General features: G+C 35.7%; 1 protein-coding gene across 1 annotated transcript in view; it reads left to right on the top strand.

Moving 5' to 3' along the window:
• LOC100370423 (cilia- and flagella-associated protein 54-like) overlaps window positions 1-23,006 on the top strand; it is a 34,793-nt gene extending 11,787 nt beyond the window's left edge. Inside the window, exons 19-50 of the mRNA XM_085496829.1 lie at window positions 151-277; window positions 849-963; window positions 1,252-1,386; window positions 1,609-1,713; window positions 2,062-2,159; window positions 2,900-3,117; window positions 6,265-6,461; window positions 6,882-7,118; window positions 7,357-7,577; window positions 7,727-7,980; window positions 8,079-8,234; window positions 8,389-8,665; window positions 9,398-9,580; window positions 10,176-10,443; window positions 11,281-11,367; window positions 11,830-11,952; window positions 12,069-12,122; window positions 12,896-13,050; window positions 13,707-13,816; window positions 13,922-14,086; window positions 14,584-14,764; window positions 15,006-15,205; window positions 15,759-15,928; window positions 16,717-16,908; window positions 17,385-17,563; window positions 17,992-18,119; window positions 18,386-18,494; window positions 18,650-18,758; window positions 18,854-19,145; window positions 20,350-21,338; window positions 21,831-21,905; window positions 22,175-23,006. Coding sequence (XP_085352955.1) covers window positions 151-277; window positions 849-963; window positions 1,252-1,386; window positions 1,609-1,713; window positions 2,062-2,159; window positions 2,900-3,117; window positions 6,265-6,461; window positions 6,882-7,118; window positions 7,357-7,577; window positions 7,727-7,980; window positions 8,079-8,234; window positions 8,389-8,665; window positions 9,398-9,580; window positions 10,176-10,443; window positions 11,281-11,367; window positions 11,830-11,952; window positions 12,069-12,122; window positions 12,896-13,050; window positions 13,707-13,816; window positions 13,922-14,086; window positions 14,584-14,764; window positions 15,006-15,205; window positions 15,759-15,928; window positions 16,717-16,908; window positions 17,385-17,563; window positions 17,992-18,119; window positions 18,386-18,494; window positions 18,650-18,758; window positions 18,854-19,145; window positions 20,350-21,338; window positions 21,831-21,905; window positions 22,175-22,297 — 6,032 coding nt within the window. The 3' untranslated portion in view covers window positions 22,298-23,006. The remainder of the gene's footprint in view (window positions 1-150; window positions 278-848; window positions 964-1,251; window positions 1,387-1,608; window positions 1,714-2,061; window positions 2,160-2,899; window positions 3,118-6,264; window positions 6,462-6,881; window positions 7,119-7,356; window positions 7,578-7,726; window positions 7,981-8,078; window positions 8,235-8,388; window positions 8,666-9,397; window positions 9,581-10,175; window positions 10,444-11,280; window positions 11,368-11,829; window positions 11,953-12,068; window positions 12,123-12,895; window positions 13,051-13,706; window positions 13,817-13,921; window positions 14,087-14,583; window positions 14,765-15,005; window positions 15,206-15,758; window positions 15,929-16,716; window positions 16,909-17,384; window positions 17,564-17,991; window positions 18,120-18,385; window positions 18,495-18,649; window positions 18,759-18,853; window positions 19,146-20,349; window positions 21,339-21,830; window positions 21,906-22,174) is intronic.
• Window positions 23,007-26,991: the final 3,985 nt, after the last annotated feature.

Raw genomic sequence — 26,991 nt, 5'->3', positions numbered from 1 at the left:
TCGTACAAATGATTCCAAAAGGTTTACTGCTTTCAGTTTTCTTTCCTCTTTGCATGACAATGATTTAAAGTTGCATGTTTTGCATTTTTGCTAAACTAAAAAACATATGTCCGATACTAATATGATTTTATTTATATTTATTTTACACAGTCAGTAAGTTCAGAAGACGTACTCGATTCTTAGAATTCCTTGTATTGGTTGTACAAAAAGCACTATCAGAGTCACAAATAGACGTGGCTATTGAATGGTGTGATGAAACACTTGAGTGGTTGCACAGGTAACATGTCTGCAGATAAAATTTAAATTTGATGAAGTAACATTTGACAACAGACTTTTTAAAGTTAATCAATATGGTTTGACTCCAAACTAATAAAACTTCGGTATTTTTACAAATAGGTCTTTGACCCCTATTTTTATTTAAAAAATTTTTTTCCTGGCACATTGTTTCATTTTCTTTTTATAATTTTATTTTGAATTGCATAATTTGTGTTTACTTTCCCCCCATACAATCCCATGTATTGACTTAGTCAGGGCAAAATAATTACATTTTTATATAAATGAAAAAAAAAACCATTTTCCACAATTGACATTGTGTACATGCAGCTCAGCAATCTATTTGCAAGGTATCAGCACTAACTAGAAAAATTTGTTATCTCATAATTTAATAAGGAATGTGGAACAAAAGTTTCTTTGACTCTCATGTTTAAAGAACACCAGTAACATCTTCACTGCTATAATATTTTATGATTTCCATTCTCTTGGTAATTAGCTTGATGAGATTTTGATACGGGTTACTGTTTGTTTGTTTGTTATTTATCAATCAATCATTATTCCTTTCTTGTTTGCAGACGTAATGAGACCTTATCTGCTATAAAAGCCACTCTTTCAAAGCAGCCTGGTGCTGTCACAGTCGCGGGTGATGATCCGAAGAAATTTGCAGCAGCTGTAGTGGAATATAATAAGGTAAGTTGCCTTTTGACCTGTTCACTGCATTTGTCAACTTTTGAAAACATTACATTCATATTTCCTGCAATTACTGCATAATCGTCATATACATATTGTTGCCAAAATGCCACCATATCTATATTGTATATTCAAATAGTGTGTACAAACAAATGTTTCCATTCCTCTAATTTGTAGTAAAATCAGTTATTATTCTTTGCACATGATGTCATCAGAATCATAACACAAACAGTTCACTCTAATAATATCATCGTTTTCTTTTGTGTGTGTTTTCTCGTTGATATATAGAATAAACCCCAGGAGAGATCGCCTGAGTCGAAGTCTCCTAGGAAAAAAAAGAAAAAGTATCAGCTGCTGATTAGTAGATCTGATGTCAAGTTGTCGGATGCTGAGAGACACAAACAGGAAGAACGAGAAGAAAAGGTGAGAAAACATCTCTCAACATATCTACAGAGCAATGACCATGACCAATTTATTTTGACATATGTTAACAATTTCATATTAGTATTGGTGTACAAAATACATCAGTCAAATATTTGAGATTGTAATATCACATCAATAGTTTTATTTATATTATTACCATAAAGATATATGTAAGATTAAATCCTATCTGCCATGGTAATCTTATACTTGATTTATATATAGGCTATTGAAAGCATGGAGGCTATCTTACCAGACTATTGGCACACTTACCACAGACGAAAGAGACTCAGAAAGATCTGTGCTGATGAGTTGCCATGGAGATGTCAGGTACTAAATGAATATTTATAATATTAATAATAAAAAGAAATACAACATGGAATACAGGATGTAAACCTAGTTCCACAACACTTCTTGACTCACTGCTTGATGACTCCGTCCCTCCCTCTTTTTTAAAGACAACCTGATTGACATTCCATTAGTGAGCAGTCTAGGCAAGGCAAACCCCAGGATTACAGAAACCATACTCAATTCAGTTCCATCAAATAAATACTCAGAAACACACATCTGTCCATTGTGCTGCATGATAACATACACAGGCAAATTTCTGTATCTGTTAATGTTTAGTATGACATTCATAGAGTTTTAACTTTCTAATGTTCTCTGTGTTGTTTTTAGATCAATATTTTGCTTGGTTTATGTCATTTTGCCAAATTTTTGAATAAGATTGATTTGAGAGAGAAGTTCATGCATGGCACTGCAACTGACATATTCAGGTAACTGTCACTACTCTGATTTTCTTTCTTTCATTTTGTCACAATAATTTCGTTTTTTTAATTTTTACATAGATACCATGTCTTGGTTCTGTTAACGTATGATTTATCACATTACATGGTTCCTAAGTTGTATTTGTAAAATTTCTGTGATAGAATATATTTTATACTTTTACAACTAACTGTCACACGCAACGTAATATTACCGTGATTGGTATAGTACAAGTGTGATGGTTCAAATACCAAAATGGCAACAGTAACAAAAAGACTTCCCTGGCGGCGATGATAAAATACGAACACGGAGCCAACAGATGAGGTTTCAACTGGTACTGGTATTATTATACTCTGCAAACATCAAGTACAATAACGCGGTAAAACTCCACTACTCCAATAACTAGATACTTAAACTTCAATACAATTCAACGAGATCTCCGATCTGAACTCAGTGCTGAACAACTCCCCTATATATACGGTACCCCCACTGTCTATAAATAGACCATTACATCAGCATACATAATGAGTTTGGAACTTACTACCAATTTCTAAAATGTTCCATTACCTTCTATTGCCTCCTACAGTGTTCTATTACCTATTCAACCATTTTCTAAAAAAAATCTAGAATATTCCACCCAGACACAGTACGGTTTTAGAACATTCTCAGTGACACAGAAGTGGTAAATAAGTCGTATGCGACACTAACACAGTGTGTCATCAATTTAAATGTACTTCTTTTGTTGCTACAGATCGTCCTACCTTGACCACGAATGGTTTACCTTTGAGACAGCTGGTACACTGGTTGTAGGATGGGATGGAGGACCGACTAGGCAGATGACTAGAGAAAATTTCAGACCACCCACTCATTCTGAGCCAGTCACTGATCCGTTGCAACAACTCAATTTCATGGAAACGGACAAGAAGGGATTCACCACCGCTATTGAAATTGCCGCAGCTGCAGCTGTTGGTATGTCTTTATGGAAGCGCGTGTTTGAATTTCATGTAAATAAACAATGTATTTTACACGCGTTTTATACATCTCTATGAGTCCCATATCGAACAGGACGCGGCACAACAACTGCTGCCCTTTAATCTAAATTGTGTGATGTGATATTACTAGCACTGTACCTAGGCATTAGTGGAGTCTCATACAGTAAGTGATGAGATATTACTAGCACTGTACCTAGGCATTAGTGGAGTCTCATACAGTGAGTGATGAGATATTACTAGCACTGTACCTAGGCATTAGTGGAGTCTCATACAGTGAGTGATGAGATATTACTAGCACTGTACCTAGGCATTAGTGGTGTCTCATACAGTAAGTGATGAGATATTACTAGCACTGTACCTAGGCATTAGTGGAGTCTCATACAGTGAGTGATGAGATATTACTAGCACTGTACCTAGGCATTAGTGGAGTCTCATACAGTGAGTGATGAGATATTACTAGCACTGTACCTAGGCATTAGTGGAGTCTCATACAGTAAGTGATGAGATATTAGTAGCACTGTACCTAGGCATTAGTGGAGTCTCATACAGTAAGTGATGAGATATTACTAGCACTGTATCTAGGCATTAGTGGAGTCTCATACAGTGAGTGATGAGATATTACTAGCACTGTACCTAGGCATTAGTGCTGTCTCATACAGTGAGTGATGAGATATTACTAGCACTGTACCTAGGCATTAGTGGTGTCTCATACAGTGAGTGATGAGATAGTACTAGCGCCGTACCTCGGCATTAGTAGTGTCTCATACAGTGAGTGATGAAATATTACTAGCACTGTACCTAGGCATTAGTGGAGTCTCATACAGTAAGTGATGAGATATTAGTAGCACTGTACCTAGGCATTAGTGGTGTCTCATACAGTGAGTGATGAGATATTACTAGCACTGTACCTAGGCATTAGTGGAGTCTCATACAGTAAGTGATGAGATATTACTAGCACTGTACCTAGGCATTAGTGGAGTCTCATACAGTGAGTGATGAAATATTACTAGCACTGTACCTAGGCATTAGTGGTGTCTCATACAGTAAGTGATGAGATATTACTAGCACTGTACCTAGGCATTAGTGGAGTCTCATACAGTGAGTGATGAAATATTACTAGCACTGTACCTAGGCATTAGTGGTGTTTCATACAGTGAATGATGAAATATTACTAGCACTGTACTTAGGCATTAGTGGTGTCTCATACAGTGAGTGATGAGATATTACTAGCACTGTACCTAGGCATTAGTGGTGTCTCATACAGTGAGTGATGAGATATTACTAGCACTGTATCTAGGCATTAGTGGTGTCTCATACAGTGAGTGATGAAATATTACTAGCACTGTACCTAGGCATTAGTGGTGTCTCATACAGTGAGTGATGAGATATTACTAGCACTGTACCTAGGCATTAGTGGAGTCTCATACAGTGAGTGATGAAATATTACTAGCACTGTACCTAGGCATTAGTGGTGTCTCATACAGTGAGTGATGAGATATTACTAGCACTGTACCTAGGCATTAGTGGAGTCTCATACAGTAAGTGATGAGATATTAGTAGCACTGTACCTAGGCATTAGTGGAGTCTCATACAGTAAGTGATGAGATATTACTAGCACTGTACCTAGGCGTTAGTGGAGTCTCATACAGTGAGTGATGAGATATTACTAGCGCCGTACCTAGGCATTAGTGTTGTCTCATACAGTGAGTGATGAGATATTACTAGCACTGTACCTAGGCATTAGTGGTGTCTCATACAGTGAGTGATGAGATATTACTAGCACCGTACCTAGGCATTAGTGGTGTCTCATACAGTGAGTGATGAGATATTACTAGCACTGTACCTAGGCATTAGTGGAGTCTCATACAGTGAGTGATGAGATATTACTAGCACTGTGCCTAGGCATTAGTGGAGTCTCATACAGTGAGTGATGAGATATTACTAGCACCGTACCTAGGCATTAGTGGAGTCTCATACTGTGAGTGATGAGATATTACTAGCACCGTACCTAGGCGTTAGTGGTGTCTCATACAGTGAGTGATGAGATATTACTAGCACTGTACCTAGGCGTTAGTGGTGTCTCATACAGTGAGTAATGAGATATTACTAGCACTGTACCTAGGCGTTAGTGGAGTCTCATACAGTGAGTGATGAGATATTACAAGCACTGTACCTAGGCGTTAGTGGTGTCTCATACAGTGAGTGATGAGATATTACTAGCACCGTACCTAGGCATTAGTGGTGTCTCATACAGTGAGTGATGAGATATTACTAGCACTGTACCTAGGCATTAGTGGAGTCTCATACAGTGAGTGATGAGATATTACTAGCACTGTACCTAGGCATTAGTGGAGTCTCATACAGTGAGTGATGAGATATTACTAGCACCGTACCTAAGCATTAGTGGAGTCTCATACAGTGAGTGATGAGATATTACTAGCACCGTACCTAGGCGTTAGTGGTGTCTCATACAGTGAGTGATGAGATATTACAAGCACTGTACCTAGGCGTTAGTGGTGTCTCATACAGTGAGTGATGAGATATTACTAGCACTGTACCTAGGCGTTAGTGGAGTCTCATACAGTGAGTGATGAGATATTACAAGCACTGTACCTAGGCGTTAGTGGAGTCTCATACAGTGAGTGATGAGATATTACTAGCACTGTACCTAGGCGTTAGTGGAGTCTCATACAGTGAGTGATGAGGTATTACAAGCACTGTACCTAGGCATTAGTGGAGTCTCATACAGTGAGTGATGAGGTATTACAAGCACTGTACCTAGGCATTAGTGGAGTCTCATACAGTGAGTGATGAGATATTACTAGCACTGTACCTAGGCATTAGTGGTGTCTCATACAGTGAGTGATGAGATATTACTAGCACTGTACCTAGGCATTAGTGGTGTCTCATACAGTAAGTGATGAGATATTACTAGCACCGTACCTAGGCATTAGTGGTGTCTCATACAGTGAGTGATGAGATATTACTAGCACTGTACCTAGGCGTTAGTGGAGTCTCATACAGTGAGATTATTACATTATTACCATGGTAATATTATAGTGATTAAATTGTTTGTAGTGGTTTCTACTTTAATACTCATCATATTCTTCTGTATTTTATTCAGGAAATGCCCCTCCCCCTGTACCACCTCCACCAGCAGACAAAGATGACGACACACCCAGAACCTATAGGTCTGATGAGAGTCTTGGTAAAACAGCTACAAAGACAGCTACACATGCCGCATCAGAGTTTGACTCGATCTCTGTTAAAACTACCATGGATGAATTGAATAAGGCATTCGGTTACTTCCAGAAAGCAGTGGTATGTAACACTCTACGCCTACTGTGAACACTAGAGGGCATATAATCCCACTGTGTAGACTAGAGGGCATTTTAATTCCACTGTGAACACTAGAGGGCACACTAATCATACTATGAGCACTAAACTGAACACTAAAGTCTCAATGAACACACAGCTGGAGTGTGTTTTATCCAATTATGATTATGATAAACCCATCTTGATGGTGATTGTAACTGATCATGATTTGTAGTTATGACAATCATGCTCTAGTCTGATTGACATGATTAAAGATGGGACAAATGCGGAATGAAACAAGATAAATGTTGTCCCATTTCGACTTAAATGTGCCCTTTCTTCCATCATCCAACTGTCAACAGGAACATTATAACAGAAATTATTAATAGTCAAACATTTTTATTTTATTTTTTGTATTTTCATCAGGTTCTGGCTCATCGTGGACATCACTGGACACTACTACAGAATGCTTGCCGGTCTCTCTGGAACTGTGCCCATACTGCTTTATTACGTGCCTTCACTAGTAACACTGGTGGTGGGTCTGGCGTGCTGACTGCCGATCAGTTGCGTCAGTTAGTCTGGCAACCATTCTACATAGCATCTGAATGTTTAATTGATATGATGGTTATACTGCAGAGTGAAGCAGAGAAAAAAGCTAAAAAGGTAACATTAGGAGGATTTTATCACTATTTTATGATTTGTCATGTGTACTGAAAATGACTGAAAATCATTCTACTAGTAAGTTCTGTGATTTTTTCGGACTTGTGAAATTTGCTAAATATTTAGAGGTTTTTTTACACACACAATAAAATACCATAAATTTCTAAACACAAAAACCTGGTATAGATATGGCTTGCTCATGATGTGTGTGTTGAAACAATATACCTATTGTCATCCCTAGAAGAAAAAGCAGCCAGAGGTACGCGTCAACACATGGATGGGATCTGTGACGGATGAGAAAGGTGGGGCTAGTCTCAAGTTTGAAGAACCCTTGGATGATATCACTACTATCGATGCTCGTTGGACACGTCGTATGATAATGAGAACCATTGAGATTCTGTTCTATGAACAGAGATGGGAGAAAGTGGCCGATATGTGCATGAAATTTAACAACGTTACTCAGTAAGTCATTGATTGTGTAATACATTAATTTTAGTTTCAGGTTTGCCAATAAGTTATTAGTTCGTTCGATAACCACTCCAACAGTGTATCAATTAATGTAATCAGCTTGCCTACCACAGTTTCTCTAATGTTTTTTTTCTTACTCTCAGAGAAAGGTATGCTGAGCCTGTGTGTCCACTTCTTATCCAAGCACAGAGAAAGCTGGCCGACCGAGTCGCAGCTCACGGAGGCCCTCCGCCATTACAGCCTCATTTCCAGAGGGCCTCAGAGGCTGCTGGTGGTGTACGAATTACTGCCAGTAACTACCAGGACGTGCAGCTACGAGTTGAAGCTGATGCTAACAACTATAAACCTATTGATCCCGGTGGTCATATTGACCCCGAGGGGCACGATGTTTATCTCGGTAAGTTTATATGATTTTGCAATTTAATGTCTTTTTTGCATTTATGTAGTGAACACTGCCAAGTAGAAATAACTTGAGTTATTCTATTTCATTCATAGGACCTGCTGATGCATACAAATTGGTGTGTGTACCACTTGACGTCACCGATAGTTTAACATCATTACGGGATGCATTAGATGTATCACATTATGTAGCAAGGGCATTGCAGCATAGTCGAAAGTTATTGGTATTGTACTTGGCTGGTCAGCAAAATGGTGAGTTTTTTTGTATATGTTTATCCTTTTGCTTTGTTTTATAACATTCTGATCTTACCTTGTTCAGGGACAAAACTCTATGCATTTAATCAGTTCTTTCGATCAATAATACGATACATATGCATAGTAATTGAATTATATTTAACAAATTTAGCCACCAGAAGTCCAAGCCGAATGAGCACTCACAGTCGTGTGGAGTTCGCCGAAAGTGAAGGCAAACCACAGGGACCAACTCCAGCTGATTTAATGAAATGCGAATTCAAAGCCATGACTGACACTCAGAGTTCGGCTTTACCGAGATCACAGCTCAGCATTGTCATTGAATCGTATGATAAAACTATTGAGATGTTACAAGCCAGGAATTACAGAGGACTAGCAGCCCAAGCCATGCATGAACTTGGCAATGTCTACTACCATGCTGGTAGTATCAGGTGAGATATCTCATCCCTATGTTGATGGTGTCTTCACTTTCATCTTGTCATGTGACATACATGTACATGGCTCCCTCTTACAATGAAGCAAATACAATGTAATGTGATGTAATAGTACCGCTTACGGCATTGTTATTGTTTTTGTCTGTTATCTTCCACCAATATGTACATTTTAAATGATAAATGACCTCAAAATCAAACAAAGTTATCTATTTGAACCACATTGCTTACATCGATATGCCCACTGACTATAGATTACACTAGCTGTAACTGGTATTCAAGATTATCCCTATCTCGGGAATTGAACTATTTTATACAAACAAATTTGAATTCTTCTTTTCTCAAAATTCACCTCCTTTACCCCTATTACAAAATGGTCCAGTCAACTTTCTACACATAAATTGTTACTCCTTTCATTCTTGGTGTTCTTTATAGTCAAACTACAGTTGTTTACAGTCCTGATGAAGCTTTATTTTTAAACCGTAAATTAAAAATTATCGATCTTTTGAAAGAGACAACCTGCTGTAGTAGTATGAACTAATTTTTCATTGCTTTGTTATTTATATACCGTACATATACTGAATAAATTTAGCTTATAAACTATGTGACAAATTTATATCCAAGTGAAATTAATATCCCTGAAGTGACCACACATACGGAGTAGGTTTACCAAACCCTTACAACATGCTTAACAAGTGTATTAGACTACAATGTATTGTATGTACTTGACAGGGCTGCTTATAAATGGTGGGCAGAGGCACTTGATCTGATTATGAATACCACAGATACACTGCACACCTGGAGAGAGTTGCTATCAAGCGGTGATCCACATCAAGATGCCAGCGCCAAGTTACTGGAACGATGTGGCCTATGGGGATGCGTTCTAGCTGGGATATTAACGGCGAAAATAGCACAGTATGTTGATTTCATTCCTTTCAGTCCTTCAAAGTTTAACCATAAAGAGTTAACTGTCATTACCTGGGATTAGATTATTTTGTGCATGCTTTTGATTGGTCATCATCATAATAATATATATACTGTTAGTGGATCTTTGAATTTTTTGCAGTAACAAGTTTTCTCAGTCAGATGTTTCCCCGGTATATTAATAATGAGAAATTTTGCAAAATGTCATTGTGGTTGTTGTAGTATAAAGAACCCCAGTGAAAAGTGCACCATTTTAAAATTTTATGATTTCTCAGACACATGACAATTTCTCTCAAAATTGAATCTATACAGTTCCTTTCATTCATTTTACCTTATCTGCATACATACAATTAAGTAAAATACTTGCCAATGTGAAGTCATGCACTTTCATGATTAACTTTTACACTTAATTTTATTTTATATGCATTATAACTACAAACAAACATCAAAGCATTTATACTTTTATACGTTTTGTTTTTAAAATTGTGAGTAAGTGCACTTGGGTATATTGCACTTCCTGCCTACCTACATTAAAGGAAGAAACAGCTCTGGTTTAAACCTCACATGATTCTTTATGTTATTCCAGGTACATTCTGACATCTGATCTTGGTCTACGTATGCAGAGCTGTTTCCTGTCCGCTGTGCTGTTCAAATCCCTATTTCGTTCTACGCTGCCCCACCCTACAGCTGATAGGGACTTTGCCCTGTATGAAGTAGGTGAAGGATGCGAAGTTCAATATCTGCTACCAGGAATCGATCTCTTGTCTGATAGATTCCGCTGTGATGGTAGAACATTAGTAGCGTGTGTGCGATGGGTCACTGAGGAGCTGTCTAGAGGAAGACATAACCTATTGGTAAGAAATATAGTCTATACAAGTCGTGTATTCCTATCATTATAACATTATACATTTTACTGTGCTATCCAAGTGTCTACCAGACCCGGTTCCATAAAGTCATATACCGGTACTGTAAATGTATTAATTATTCACTGAGTTTTAATTTTGCAATTTTCATTGATGAGTAAAAACCGCTAAATTAAATCTTCTTGAACATGTAAAATATGAATAATACTCATTGTTATCTTGACAAATTCGTGAAATTAAAACACAGCGTATATGCTCAAAATAGTGAAATTAAATGTTGGTGCAAAAATAAATTGTTTTACAGTATTAACCCTTTTTTGGTACTCATCCCCTCGTATGATTTGAATTTGAGATCTATCAATCCAGTGCAACGATTTCTAATACACTGCGTACTCTTTGTTTTTAACGTCTTCTTTGGCAATGACATTAGATATTGAATTGATTAAAATTGACAGATTTGGCACTCGTTATGAGGCTGTATTCAAACTTTTGATATCAGTTATCATTTCAGCAATTTAAATACTGTCATTTTATTCTGCAATACTCGTCAGTAATCATACAAGTGAATTCAGTATATTGAATTAAATTGTCCAGTATATTTGTATATCATGTAAATCTACTGTTACACAATGTATTTCAATAAAAGCACTATAGAATGTATTCGCTGCCAAAATTATTTGAACTTGTATATCCCTGTTATTATGTCAGAGGATAAAAACAAAGTGGTGGTTCATTTTTGTGATTAATAGTCATCCCTATTAAAGTTACTGTAATATATCATAGTCTACATTGTACATTTACAATATCAGTGTATGTGCTTCGTTTTAGGTTCTACCATTGCTGACATTGTATCAATACTTCACAACGTTCGTATGTCGGGATTTACAAAGAGTTGTAGATGGAAGAATTTTGAAGGTGAGTTCTATGTACCATTTTGATAGGTGTATGTTATTGTATTTGGGATTGTAACATGGCTGTTCTCAATAGTTTTGTAAGATCTGATAATAACTTGTTTTGAGTTGTATTATATAACGTTATCCATCCAGAATGATAAAGTAATTATTTAATAGGACATGCCATTGTAGATTCCTGTTGCATGCAGAGGTTGTTTATTTCACCAGCTGTCAGCATTGTGTTTTCATGTTAGTTAAATGCCACCTCACTTGCCATTGTGATGTCCTATGTTCTTTAGTGTTCAAAGGGTAGGCCAAATACCAAATAGTAGTTGTTCTATGAGGATAGGTTAGAATTTGCTCCAATTAGACAATCTTGTTTGTATATAAGGCAAATATATTCTATCATTTTGGTTACTATTAAAAAAACCTCTTCTTACTTTGAAATCTTCTCAATAAACTCTCCTCTTTGTCTCTCCTATAGGTTAGGATCTTGACAGATTTGGGGCTGTTCAGTGAGGCTGTGACTACGTTGTTACGTCTATTGCATGGGGAAAGACTACCACAGCCGGCCGATAGTAACTTTCGACAAGTTGAATCAAAAATGGTAAGGCGTTGTTTTCATCAATGTTTGATTAATTGTGATGCTTTTGATTTTAGAATTTTTAATTTAAGTTTATTTTAAAATTTATCTTTTATATTTTTTATTTTTTTTGCTTACAGACATCACATATGTTTAACACAAGCAAACCTTTGGTGGAACCTAAGAATCTCAAGGTAAGGAAGATAAGTTCTTGTAAAACTGAGTGCTACACAACCAGACTTTTTTGCCCAAATTTGTCTGCACTTTTTTCTTTATATTCTTCAATATTTCTGGAAATAAACCCTAATTTTGGAGCCAACAGACAAAATTTAAGTAAATTTTCAGTTTTTACTCAAAAAATTAGGCTTCTTTTTTTCCAATCTTCTGAAGGAAAGTGCAGACTATAAATGGGACTATTTTGAGAATTTGTGATGAAAAAAAAGGGAATTTGGTGGTGAAAAGGTTAATTCATAGTCACTTGATTGCTATGAACCATAAACCATGAGCATGAAGTGGTTTATATGTCATAACCATTTGTACCATGGCTGTCACGAATTGGAGAGTTTTGGCATTATCTTTGTGAGTAAACTTAGCTTAATTAATAGTCAATTTGTTGCTTATTTTGAGTTGTGGGTACTCATATATCATGCTATAGCAAGGTTGCAGCATATAACCAATGAAATTTTAGAATGTCTGATGGCCAATTCAGGACAGCCATGGTACACACAATGTAATTCTAAATTTTTTTGCATATCAGAAAAAATCATATTACTGGGGTTTTTAAGACTGAAACTCACTTTTGTGAAATGTCGTCCGGCAAGTATCCTGAAATTTCTCGTGATGTTTTCATTGCATTCCTCATACAATGGGAATTTGCAAAGATTAATGCAATCACAGTCCTTCCACAATGCAATGTGTACATACTGGATAGTATTCTCATACATTGGCATGTATTTTATATTACCAGATCCTGGAAACACTTGTAGAGAAGCGTTTGTCACCAAGTCTAGCTTTCCTGTTTGGTCCACATCTGACTTGTCATCTGTCATTGGTTCAGTCCCATCTACTGCTGGCTATTGCTGACACCATATACGCAATGCCAGAGTTTGAAGAGGAAACCAGGTGAGTTTTACACTGATACGAATGCAATGATAAAATACATTTTAAGATGCTAATAACTCGTGACTGAGCCAACTTTGTTGAAATCTCAAGTGTTTTACCAAATAAACAAATCTAAGATTCTCAGTATCCTGACATGGTACCTGTCCCTCACAGGTTGCATCTGAGCATAGAGCTTCTTTTTTTAACTCTATGAGCCGAGTTTTTTGGTGAGGGCACTATAACTGGCTATCAAAGTTACACCAGATTTTTACTTTATTGTCAACTAAGAATCAGTTAACCCCTTTTAGACTTCAGTCTCATTTCACATTATTTGCTGTTTTACTACTTTGAGGAACTCATGATGTTTTAGAAAGTTGCTCATAAATAGCTATTTTTAGAACAATGATAAAGAAAAATTGTAATTTTCAACACTTTTTAAAACCAAGAAAAAATTGCCACTATCCACTAAAATACATCCATAGTTTTCTCAAAAATTACGCTGGTGACACCAAACTTGTATTTAGTATATATCTTTGGAGTACAATTTATTGCAAAATTAATAAATTCGGGGTATATGCATTCATGAGAAGGCTTCTACCTTAAGGCATTTTTTGTTTACTCTCATCATCATTTCTACATGTTAATGCAATTTCTTATATTTTCTATTTATTTTACAGTCAACCTGAACCCACTCGCAAAATGAGTGCAAGTACTTTCAAATCAAGTAAACCCCCTCCATCCCTCGCATCACGCAGAACAGCCATCAAGACTGTAGACGAAGCTCTGGGTGAGTGTAATATGCGAAGTGACATAGTTTTATTGGAATTGGAATCTGCGATGACTCCAAATTTATCTTATCTAACTGCTTAAATAACTTCATACTTCTCTTTAGCTGGGGATCCTGCTGGAAGTGAAGACAGTGCTAGTGTGACTGAAGATAGCAGTCGTATATTTACTGGAGGAAAGATACCACCAACTATGGAGAAAATTAAAGGCATCCTGTTAAGTACTGCCGAGCAGTCATTGGCTGGATTGTGTGAAACCATCACTGAACAAGGTAAACAATGATGTCACATGTCGATTTTATCACCTTGCAGAATTATCCCCGAGTTGTACATGACTTGCCCAGTAGTTTTTTTCTGATTTCAGTTTTTACCACTACAATAGATCTTTTTCCATTCACTGCAAGATCCTGCATTACACGTGGCATTGTGACATGAAAACTTTTCCTGGGATTCAACAAACAGAAAACTATTTATAGGCATTTTTACACTTAATAATGTGCTGTACACATGTCATGATGAATCAATTTTGCTGAAGTGTATCTCATTGCCATACTTCTTTCTGGAAACTTGGCATATCAACATTGAATAATAAAAATGAACATGTTCAAAATCAAATCATTTGATTTTTGCATGCCTGTCACGTAATGTTACTGCTAACTTATCAATGCCCATGTATTGTTATCTTAATAAAATTAATGTATTTTGTCACATCAGATCTGTATACTTCACAGTTATCACCCTTAAATTTCATACTCTCTTTTTTGTCTAGGTGGGAATGATCTTGCTGCTTCAGAATTAGAATTGGTTGTGGTATGTAAGTTAGAACTTGCTGCTATTGCTAGGCAACGTCACTTATCAAAGACGAGTACTGACATAGTCGTAACAGCTATGAAACTTATTGAAGACAGTCCAGTCTTTGAGGAAATGAGGGAGTCTCAAATGAGAACAAGGTAAGATCCTGGATCACAGCTTCTTGTAGTCATGGCAACAACTGTATATTACCATCTATGATGAGTCTGTGTTCTAAGCAGGGGAATGATATGACATCCAACCAGTAGCATGTGACCATAGCATGCACAACATACATAATTTGCCAGCTCTAATCATCAGTCGTTAGGTTAAATAGTTACTATCACAACCACAACAATTAGTTTCATATATTCTCAACTAAAATTTTTATTTTTTTCCCAGACCTTCTTCCATGCGTGGTACACGTAATAAAACTGAACCACCATCCTTAGTGACAATAACACAGCCCAATAAATCTAGTCAGTACCAATATCAGAATTTCCAGAGCAGATCACGACTTGATGCCAGACTCTGGTTGGACTGTAGACTGGCACTGGTTAAAGGTTTGATGGGTGAAATAAAAGGAATGGGACAAATCGGAGGTAGGTGGTACTCAACATATATCCTTATACAGTATCATTTCATTTGAAATTATTGCTTATGTCTGTGCACTCAATGTACATGTTGTAAAACCATGTAAGCATAATACCCATGTTTACGTAATGGTGGATTCATCGAGTGAGGACCAACATTTTCCAATTACGGATGACACTAGTTACACAGGCAAATGCCAAATAAATGAAGATATAAAAATTTCAAACATTTAAATTTTGTGTGTTTGTTGTATCCAAAGCAAAAAAAATAAACGATTGTATTGACTACAAAAGATCAACTGATTTGGGGGGAAAAATGCTACAAAAAGATGTATGTTGGATTTTGATCACCAGGTTGATTCATTTCATTTCATTCATTCAGTTTCTTGTTTGGTAAGATGACTTGATAGATGTATTAGTATTTTCATCATATCATTAACATCACTGTGTGAAAAACATTTTTCCTCACTTCTCTGCTTCATGGCAGCATATTAACAGCAGCCAAGTACTGAAATCATTTTTTTTTATTGTAACTTCTTGTAATAAATTTTCTTTTTTTCAGGGAGAAGTGTTGACTTACAGATACCCGATGCCCGTCAGTATTGCGTTGATGGTCTGTCTGAAGCTGAAGCATGCGGTGATATTGAAATGCAAGCTGAGTTTCTGATGCTTGGTGCTTCCATAGATCTACAGGAAGGCAGAGAACTTGATGATGTCAAACAAGTCTTAATGGTAGGGAAATAATCCAAACTTTAGTCATTGATTTGTATGTTTATGATGGTGGTTCTAAGATGCATGTTTTAGTGTTGTATGTGCTTTGGTATGGGGAATTATTTCAACTGCTAGGATTATATACTAAGTTTGTAAATTGTTGTGTTGTGTTTAGATTGGAGAGTATATGCTATCTTCTTCATGATAGTCATTGTTATGGATTGATGCTGCTAGAATATCTAAGTGAAAATTGGGTCACCTGACAAAATGTCATGTACAATATTTCTATAATGATATTATTTCTTCATATCTTGAAATTTTGTTTGGTAATATGGGATATTATTATTATTGATATGAAGTCTAATATTGTTGAAAGAGCCCTGAAAACTCTTTCCCCAAAGTTTTCCCTCATAGTGCACGGCAAATTGTAAAAATTTTGAGCTCAAATTGTAAAAACTGTTAATTTAAATTGTAAAAACTGTGAATTCAAACTGTAAAAACTGTGAATTCAAACTGTAAAAACTGTGAATTCAAATTGTTAAAACTGTGAATTCAAATTTCGAAAACTGAATTCAAATTCCCTAAATTGAAATAGAATGTCACGCCTAGTTAGAATTGTTTTACCCAGTTTTGTTTTCTCCACAATAAATATTTTATGCAGTGTTGTGTTGTATCGTATACCGTATATGCTTATGTGAATCATTCAGTCACCTATTGTTGCATACGATCTTCATTTTTCGAATTTGCAGAATTGAAAGTGATTACCAAATATATACTACTTACAGAGTTGATTCCTTTTTCTATTTCAGGAAGTTGTTGAAATGCTGAAGCACTTACAGACAATCTCTACTCTGGGTCAGTTTTTACTGGGCACTGCTGTCAGCCAGCTGACTGATTTAGAAATGTTATCTGCTCGTGCTTATGAGCAAGAAAAGGGAGAACCTATGACCAAACAAGCACTGAACAATTACTCTCTTGCTCAGAACATCATGCTTAAACAGGTAAGTAACAAATCGGGCCAATCTGATCTTGTATTCATCTCCAAATAGTTCTTTTTGTATAAAAAAAACACATCTATTTGTTTTATTGCAGTTTTCGATGTTTTTTCTAGTTTTCTATGTCGTTGTTGCTTTGTGTTATCGCAGATTTTAGGCTGTTTCAAAATTGTATTGTATCAAAATGTCACATGCATGTATGTTCAGCCTTGTAGCACCAGTGGAATAAGTGCACCCTTATAATGGTTTTCTTACACCATAGAGGGCATTTTCCCAGAGCTTGTATGGTTAACAAAGTATGTGATTTATCAACTGTTATATTAAAACTTGGCTCTGCAGGTATTAAACAGTGTGTTATAGCTAAGTATGTGCAAGTACAATGTTGTAATAATTATATGTATTCACTTACATATACAAGATATCACATTGTTTGTATAGTGTTGAGTTCCGGTGAAGATTAATAATGTTTTTTTTTTTGACAGCTAATGCTGTTAGGAGAAACAATAGAACATAAAGCTGCTAGTCCGTACTATTCATCTCCAGTGAGTCCTCTACTCAACATCTATCATCCACATGTACTGTATTTGGCAAAGATCAAATTGCGTATTGGATACACATTGGCACGAGAAGCCACAAGAGTTCAAGCCAAGATTTTAAAAAAGTAAGTCTACATGCATGCTAATCATTATAGTCTACTTATTCAAATTTGTGTGTGTTAGAGTAACTTTTACAGAAGATTGGCTCTCAGTGATTCTCGTAATTGTTTTGGGGCTTATTAAAAAATGTCAAATTTTTCCAATTAAATTTAATTCGGTCAGAAACTTTGTATTGTGCCCTATCAATTGTGAGATACTTTTGCAGGACTGGACAACTTTGAAATAAAAGTGATAATATGAAGTCAGAGACTGTGAATCATTTGTTTTATAGCCATGTGTCTTTGCTCTATATGTACAAAACTGTATTGTTCATCCAAGATAATAAATTAACCTTGATGCAAACTGTCCCATTTGATCATTGATAATATTTTTCTCCTCAGTCCAACCAATATCAGAAATCATATTTATTTATTTATTTTGTCTTTGTTGACAGGAATCTTGGAGAGAAGTCAGCTGATGTGTGGATAGAATGTGCAGCTGTTTTAGGCACAGCACTAGAGCTGTGTAGAGTGTGTACAAGAAGAGAGCCTAGTCTAGAAGCTGAAATCCTCCTGAATTTAGGTGATTTATACATTACCCTTCTATCATATATCATATCATATCTTGAATTCTGTAATGACACAAAACAAAAATCTTGGATACTGCTGATGATGTTCTATGAGCATTCCTAAGAATCTCAAATTATATAATCAGGGCATGTCAGTATGGGAAGTGATCACTTTGCTAAGTCACCAATACCAATATAAAACCGTACTCCAATAATTTAAAATAAAGTACTCTTAATTTTTTACAAAATTGTACTGATATTCTGTTATATGTTATCTCAGGTAAAGTTCAGCGCCAACTGTTTGAATGCGGGTCCTATCAACCTAGACATGTTGCTAGTACATTATTGGAGGCCATCAACATCAGTTATAATTCAAATCATGATTTAGGGTAAGTAATTAACCAATCACTGGTTGCATAGTGGATGTTGATTCTGACTTGTGATTGGAATACTAAATTTCAAATACTACCTGCAGTTGAACTCAATGGGGATGTCACTGGCATGCAGATTTGGCTTAATTTATATCATGTTGTCTTACCTTCAGACTCATTCGGCAAGCATATCTAGAGATTGCATTGGTGTATTTATCTGCTAGACCACAGACCAGTGAGTCAACCCTTGCTGTGGAGGACGTAGAGCTACCTCGTAAAAAGGTGAGTATCAAAACTAAAATAAACATCTTGTCTGTTACCTAGTTATAATCTCGTCTGATAAATGATTATATGATAATTACCTTTTCTGTTGACAGACTGCTACACCAAGCAAAGCGTCCAGGGGTAGTACCAAAGCCTCAGTGAGAAGTCAGAAAAGTCAGCGAGATGTTGTACGCGAGAAAAATCGGGAACGCATAGCTGCGTGGACAGCCATTCGTGCTGCCACGGCTGCTGCAGTAGCTCAACGTACCAGGTCCCTGATGATTGGTGATCCTCAACTGACATCACTAAGATTGAAGAGTAAAGTACGTGAAAGTGTTCCAGAGTTTCTTGTCATGGATCTCCTTGGCGGAATAAGTGAAAACCCAAGTCAGACAGTGAAACGAGGTGAGTGAGTTTGTACCTATACAATGTATATAACCTCAATACCGTATAGCTTTGTTCACAAAAACATGCATGGCTATATGTAAATACTAAACACATCATGCTTTTTATATCTCTTCCACTGCTATTATATATTCCAAAAAACTGCTAATAAATTTATTAACCAGCCTACTTAAAGTCTTTTCTAATGCTCATACAAAACATAATCTGAATAGTTTTTTGTGCTCTATTAAAAGCTCATGCATGAAAGCCTATTAATTTGTGGAATTGTTGGCATTGATTTTTTGGTGCGTATATGCCTTCTTTTGAGATAGATTCACTTTAATAGAAAAGGTATATGAGGAGGAATGTTTGGTGTCTGACATAAACTATTTTTAGCTTATTATTCATGAATATTTTTGTCATTTTTGGTAAAAAGGGATATTTTCAAATTCTTGTTGAGAACCACAAGTCTGAATGCTTCGATACTACCTGGTATACACTCAGGTAGACCTCTCTTAGATTTGTTCATTTCGTGATGATATCTTCAATTATCTACAATTTATGAATATTTTTGTCAATTTTGGTAAAAAGTGATATTTTCAAATTCTTGTTGAGAACCACAAGTCTGAATGCTTCGATACTACCTGGTATACACTCAGGTAGACCTCTCTTAGATTTGTTCATTTCGTGATGATATCTTCAATTATCTACAATTTATGAATATTTTTGTAATTTTTGGTAAAAAGTGATATTTTTGGATTCTTGTTGAAAAAAGCAAGTCCGATTGCTTTGATACTATACATATAGGTACCTTAGGTATACCTCTCTCAGATTTTTTTTTTTTCTAATGATATCTTCAGTTCTTTAATGGAAACATGCATTGCCAACAGCGAATCTGTCTCAGCCGAGAGGCTGCTTGTTAACATATTAAATATTAAATTTTGCTTAATAATCAGCCAAATTTTAGCTGTTCCACTCATCAGATTTAAGTGAAACTTGGTACATAGATTTTCTGGGGGCAACAAACTTAAATGGTTTAGAAATGAAACCGTTGCATATTAATTCCTTAATTTGCGTAAATAGAATGTGACTTCCTAATAAATCAAGAACCACATAACCACATCAAATAAAACTTTGTATACTTCCTATTTCTACTGAATGTCTTTAATATCCTTAATTCACAGAAAAGTGCTACCGGTAAGTTTTTTTTTTGATTTTTTTTTAGCAGAACCTCATCCTAAAGGTCTTGAGCCAGTTGAAGAAGTACATCAAGCCAGTGAGACTGATTCTGTGGAGTCTGGAGAAGATGATGTGATCAAGGCACTCAGAGCTGGCTCTGATATCACCTGGATACATCTCTTGGGCTACAGCTCTATTTTACAACGTCTTTGTAACACTTCAACCCTTGGGATTGCAGCAGATACCTTGCAGAATGGTGGTGCAGTCAGCCTTGGTACTGGGTTTGAACTAGGTTACTACAGCTCCGGGAAAGATGCCTGCACCAATCATGATATCATTCGCCTTCCTCTGATGTGTGGAAATATGGCTTTGCGTCAAACTATCCTGCACCAGTTCTTAGCAACCAACTTGTCTCTGTATGCTAGTGACTGCGTTGCCATCACTCCACCGAGTGCACTGCAGTTGAAGCCACAAGGTTCGGCAACTGAATTGAACATACCAGTTATAAAATATGAAGAGAACATGTACATCCCGCAGGAGATTGAAGATGAAGATCTACCAGCAGCGGCGTCAACACAGGCATCTGTTCCCAGCAGTCCCAAGAAGAAGGTTGTTAGTGATGCCATCATGGCCAAAGAAACCTTAGAAAAATCAGTGATCAGTAGCGCAGAAAACGAGATATCAATTCAATGGTATCAGCCATCATTTGAAAGTGGCCCAGCCAGTGTCATGAATGGCGTATTGTTCATCTTTGCTTTGAACAAACAAGAGAAAAGACAGAAATCCTCGGCTACTAGTCAGCCCCCTCCAATCACCAACACAGGAAAAATGTGGTTGACCTTTCCCGAACTTGCTGAGCTCCATGACAAACTTGCAGTGGTACGACAGAAGGCTGAGATATCATTAGCAGAACAGCCAAAACCTCCATCCACACCACAGACGCCTACTTCTGGGAAACCATCTAGCAGGAAATCCAAAAGAACGACTCGTATCACTCAGCTGTCTGCAAAGGTCAAGAGAGATGAGAACTTAGAGGTAAGAACAAATTTCACATTGCATTGGATACTTCACAGTTCAGTTTTTTTCGCACATACACACATTATTTTTAGACCTTTACACTTAGATATATCAATAATATTTTATAAGTGAAAGTGAAAGTGCAGTTAATACAAAGATCAAATTTCTTTGGCACTCCGGAGAATAAAATACAGTGAAAGTCCCTAAACATAAACTATTTAAAAACCTCCAAAAATCTCTTTTATGAAACTGGGTTCAAGCAATCTTATTATTTCACTTTTCAATCTAATCTCAAACTTTGAAATATATTGGTTGTGTGTAATTTGAAATTATATACCTAGTCATCAAAATACTGTACAAAATACTGCAAATTAAAACTGAAACTAAAATTTTGACTTTTCTTATACACGTCTTATCTGCATTGGCATTGGAATTACTCTATTAATCTGAATTAGTTTTAGCACATGAGTGTCCATCTATAACTGTGATATGTTATTTATTTCTTCACAGGCACTGTTGAAGCAGTGTATCAGTGATATTTACACTCTCTTGGAGTATAAATCAGATGAACAACTTTCTGAAGAGGTAAATATTCCCACATGTCCTATATCAGGCATTTCTATAACCAGACATAATTGACAGAGTGACGAATTCGTCGCCTTTCTCGATTGAAAATAGTCTTGTTTTCCATTGGGTGCAACATAATCCCTCAAAAGATATTCATGATCAGTTGAACACTTTTTGTTTATCTTAGTGAAACAATCACTAATTACAGGTTTGATTGTGCCATTACCTGGGGGTGCTATAAATATTGTTGCTGTTATCGCTACTTATCAATGTTATGGTCATTTCAGATTCCTTTTCCTGTCATCTTGGCCAACATTCACAATCTGGAGCAGTTGTTTGATCCTAGCAATGGTGACTGGATGAAGAATAATAGCGATGTCTTCAAATGGCTGACTAGTGTCTTACAGTAAAAGCTCTGACCAGAAAATTGAGCTGTATACACAGATGTTTAATCTGACATAAATTATTGTATATGTATATGTATGATATATATATATATATCATCTGGAGTGTCATTTCAATTACGAATTCATTCAAATCGTAAATTAATCCCCAGCAGATTGATGAATTAGTATTTACACCCTGATTTAGGATTAACTCATTCCTCTTGCATTGCACCAGTCAAGTGATTATTGAAATGTTTTATAGATGGTTTACAGATTTAAGTCTCAATTATCTTTCCATGAATATTATATAAAAGCTTGCAGTGAGTAATTTGTGAACTTTGATTTTATTTGCTATATTATAAGTGTATTATTACCTGCTTTCCGTCCATCTTTATTGTAAAAAGTATGAGACTGCTGACATTTTTTTTTTACAAGAACAATTACTGCTGTACACAACAAAGCATATTTGTTAATATTGTTTCTGTAAAAATATCTGAAACTGAATTGTACAGTGTGATAATGTGTATATTTTTGTTCATATTGAAAATGTAAATGAAATTATTAATTACTTATGATTCATGTTAAAATTAAAAACCTGTTTTAATAGTAGGAATTGTTTACTTTCATTTGTCTATGATGTTCTCTTAACGCTTCCTCTGACATTGAACTGTTGGTTTGTCTGTATTGCTTATGTATGGTTAAAACAATAGTTGAATTGATAATTTCCAACAAACTAGTGTGCCTGTGATTCTTTCCTTTAGAATATTTAGGTAACAGACTAGGGGTCATTAAATATGTACATTGATTATTTCCAACAAACTAGGGTGCCTGTGATTCTTTCCTTTAGAATATTTAGGTAACAGGCTAGGGGGTCATTAATTATGTGCATTGATCATTTCCAACAAACTAGTGCGACTTTGTGATTCTTTTCTTTAGAATATTTAGGTAACAGACTAGGGGTCATTAATTATGCGCATTGATCATTTCCAACAAACTAGTGCGACTTTATGATTCATTCCTTTAGAATATTTAGGTGACAGGCTAGGGGGTCATTAATTATGTGCATTGATCATTTCCAACAAACTCATGTGTCTGTGATTCATTCCTTTAGAATATTTAGGTAACAGACTAGGGGTCATTAATTATGCGCATTGATCATTTCCAACAAACTAGTGTGACTTTTTGATTCATTCCTTTAGAATATTTAAGTAACATGCTTTGGGGTCATTAATTATGCGCATTGATAATTTCCAACAAACTTGTATGTCTGTGATTCATTCTTTTAGAATATTACGTAACAGGCTAGGGGGTCATTAATTATGTGCATTGATAATTTCCAACAAACTAGTGTGACTTTATGATTCATTCTATTAGAATATTTAGGTAACAGACTAGGGGTCATTAAATATGTGTATCGATCATTTCCAACAAACTAGTGTGCCTGTGATTCTTTCCTTTAGAATATTTAGGTAACAGACTAGGGGTCATTAATTATGCGCATTGATCATTTCCAACAAACTAGTGTGACTTTATGATTCATTCCTTTAGAATATTTAAGTAACATGCTTTGGGGTCATTAATTATGTGCATTGATAATTTCCAACAAACTAGTGTGCCTGTGATTCTTTCCTTTAGAATATTTAGGTAACAGACTAGGGGTCATTAATTATGCGCATTGATAATTTCCAACAAACTAGTGTGACTTTATGATTCATTCTATTAGAATATTTAGGTAACAGACTAGGGGTCATTAAATATGTGTATCGATCATTTCCAACAAACTAGTGTGCCTGTGATTCTTTCCTTTAGAATATTTAGGTAACAGACTAGGGGTCATTAATTATGCGCATTGATAATTTCCAACAAACTAGTGTGACTTTATGATTCATTCTATTAGAATATTTAGGTAACAGACTAGGGGTCATTAAATATGTGTATCGATCATTTCCAACAAACTAGTGTGCCTGTGATTCTTTCCTTTAGAATATTTAGGTAACAGACTAGGGGTCATTAATTATGTGCATTGATAATTTCCAACAAACTAGTGTGACTTTATGATTCATTCTATTAGAATATTTAGGTAACAGACTAGGGGTCATTAAATATGTGTATCGATCAGTTCCAACAAACTAGTGTGCCTGTGATTCTTTCCTTTAGAGTATTTAGGTAACAAACTAGGGGTCATTAATTATGTGCATTGATAATTTCCAACAAACTAGTGTGTCTGTGATTCATTCCTTTGGAATATTTAGGTAACAAACTAGGGGTCATTAATTATGTGCATTGATAATTTCCAACAAACTAGTGTGACTTTATGATTCATTCTATTAGAATATTTAGGTAACAGACTAGGGGTCATTAAATATGTGTATCGATCATTTCCAACAAACTAGTGTGCCTGTGATTCTTTCCTTTAGAATATTTAGGTAACAGACTAGGGGTCATTAATTATGTGCATTGATAATTTCCAACAAACTAGTGTGACTTTATGCTTCATTCTATTAGAATATTTAGGTAACAGACTAGGGGTCATTAAATATGTGTATCGATCAGTTCCAACAAACTAGTGTGCCTGTGATTCTTTCCTTTAGAGTATTTAGGTAACAAACTAGGGGTCATTAATTATGTGCATTGATAATTTCCAACAAACTAGTGTGTCTGTGATTCATTCCTTTGGAATATTTAGGTAACAAACTAGGGGTCATTAATTATGTGCATTGATAATTTCCAACAAACTAGTGTGACTTTATGATTCATTCTATTAGAATATTTAGGTAACAGACTAGGGGTCATTAAATATGTGTATCGATCATTTCCAACAAACTAGTGTGCCTGTGATTCTTTTGTTTAGAATATTTAGGTAACAGACTAGGGGTCATTAATTATGCGCATTGATAATTTCCAACAAACTAGTGTGCCTGTGATTCTTTCCTTTAGAATATTTAGGTAACAGGCTAGGGGGTCATTAATTATGTGCATTGATAATTTCCAACAAACTAGTGTGTGTGTGATTCATTCCTTTAGAATATTTAGGTAACAGGCTAGGGGGTCATTAATTATGTGCATTGATAATTTCCAACAAACTAGTGTGACTTTATGATTCATTCCTTTAGAATATTTAGGTAACAGGCTAGGGGGTCATTAATTATGTGCATTGATCATTTCCAACAAACTAGTGTGCCTGTGAATCTTTCCTTTAGAATATTTAGGTAACAGACTAGGGGTCATTAATTATGCGCATTGATCATTTCCAACAAACTAGTGTGACTTTATGATTCATTCCTTTAGAATATTTAGGTAACAGGCTAGGGGGTCATTAATTATGTGCATTGATCATTTCCAACAAACTAGTGTGTCTGTGATTCATTCCTTTAGAATATTTAGGTAACAGACTAGGGGTCATTAATTATGTGCATTGATCATTTCCAACAAACTAGTGTGACTTTATGATTCATTCCTTTAGAATATTTAGGTAACAGGCTAGGGGGTCATTAATTATGTGCATTGATCATTTCCAACAAACTAGTGTGTCTGTGATTCATTCCTTTAGAATATTTAGGTAACAGACTAGGGGTCATTAATTATGTGCATTGATCATTTCCAACAAACTAGTGTGACTTTATGATTCATTCCTTTAGAATATTTAGGTAACAGGCTAGGGGGTCATTAATTATGTGCATTGATCATTTCCAACAAACTAGTGTGCCTGTGATTCTTTCCTTTAGAATATTTAGGTAACAGACTAGGGGTCATTAAATATGTGTATCGATCATTTCCAACAAACTAGTGTGCCTGTGATTCTTTCCTTTAGAATATTTAGGTAACAGACTAGGGGTCATTAATTATGCGCATTGATAATTTCCAACAAACTAGTGTGACTTTATGATTCATTCCTTTAGAATATTTAGGTAACAGGCTAGGGGGTCATTAATTATGTGCATTGATCATTTCCAACAAACTAGTGTGCCTGTGATTCTTTCCTTTAGAATATTTAGGTAACAGACTAGGGGTCATTAAATATGTGTATCGATCATTTCCAACAAACTAGTGTGCCTGTGATTCTTTCCTTTAGAATATTTAGGTAACAGACTAGGGGTCATTAATTATGCGCATTGATAATTTCCAACAAACTAGTGTGACTTTATGATTCATTCTATTAGAATATTTAGGTAACAGGCTAGGGGGTCATTAATTATGTGCATTGATAATTGCCAACAAACTAGTGTGTCTGTGATTCATTCCTTTGGAATATTTAGGTAACAAACTAGGGGTCATTAATTATGCTCATTGATCATTTCCAACAAACTAGTGTGACTTTATGATTCATTCTATTAGAATATTTAGGTAACAGACTAGGGGTCATTAAATACGTGTATCGATCATTTCCAACAAACTAGTGTGCCTGTGATTCATTCTATTAGAATATTTAGGTAACAGACTAGGGGGTCATTAATTATGTGCATTGATCATTTCCAACAAACTAGTGCGACTTTATGATTCTTTCTATTAGAATATTTAGGTAACAGGCTAGGGGTGGTCATTAATTATGTGCATTGATAATTTCCAACAAACTAGCTAGTGTGTCTGTGATTCATTCCTTTAGAATATTTAGGTAACAGACTAAATTTACCCCAGACCAATTGTACCGTGCTTTGAATTATTCAAACAACAAAATATGATTATGCATCACCCATGCGCATTAATGCGCATGATCAGTT

The sequence above is a fragment of the Saccoglossus kowalevskii genome, chromosome 3 (genome assembly GCF_978046115.1).
Source record: "Saccoglossus kowalevskii chromosome 3, keSacKowa6.1, whole genome shotgun sequence".
Classification (NCBI taxonomy): Eukaryota; Metazoa; Hemichordata; class Enteropneusta; family Harrimaniidae; genus Saccoglossus; species Saccoglossus kowalevskii.
Note: the sequence above shows the minus strand (reverse complement) of the source record. Positions and strands in the feature narration are given on the sequence as shown.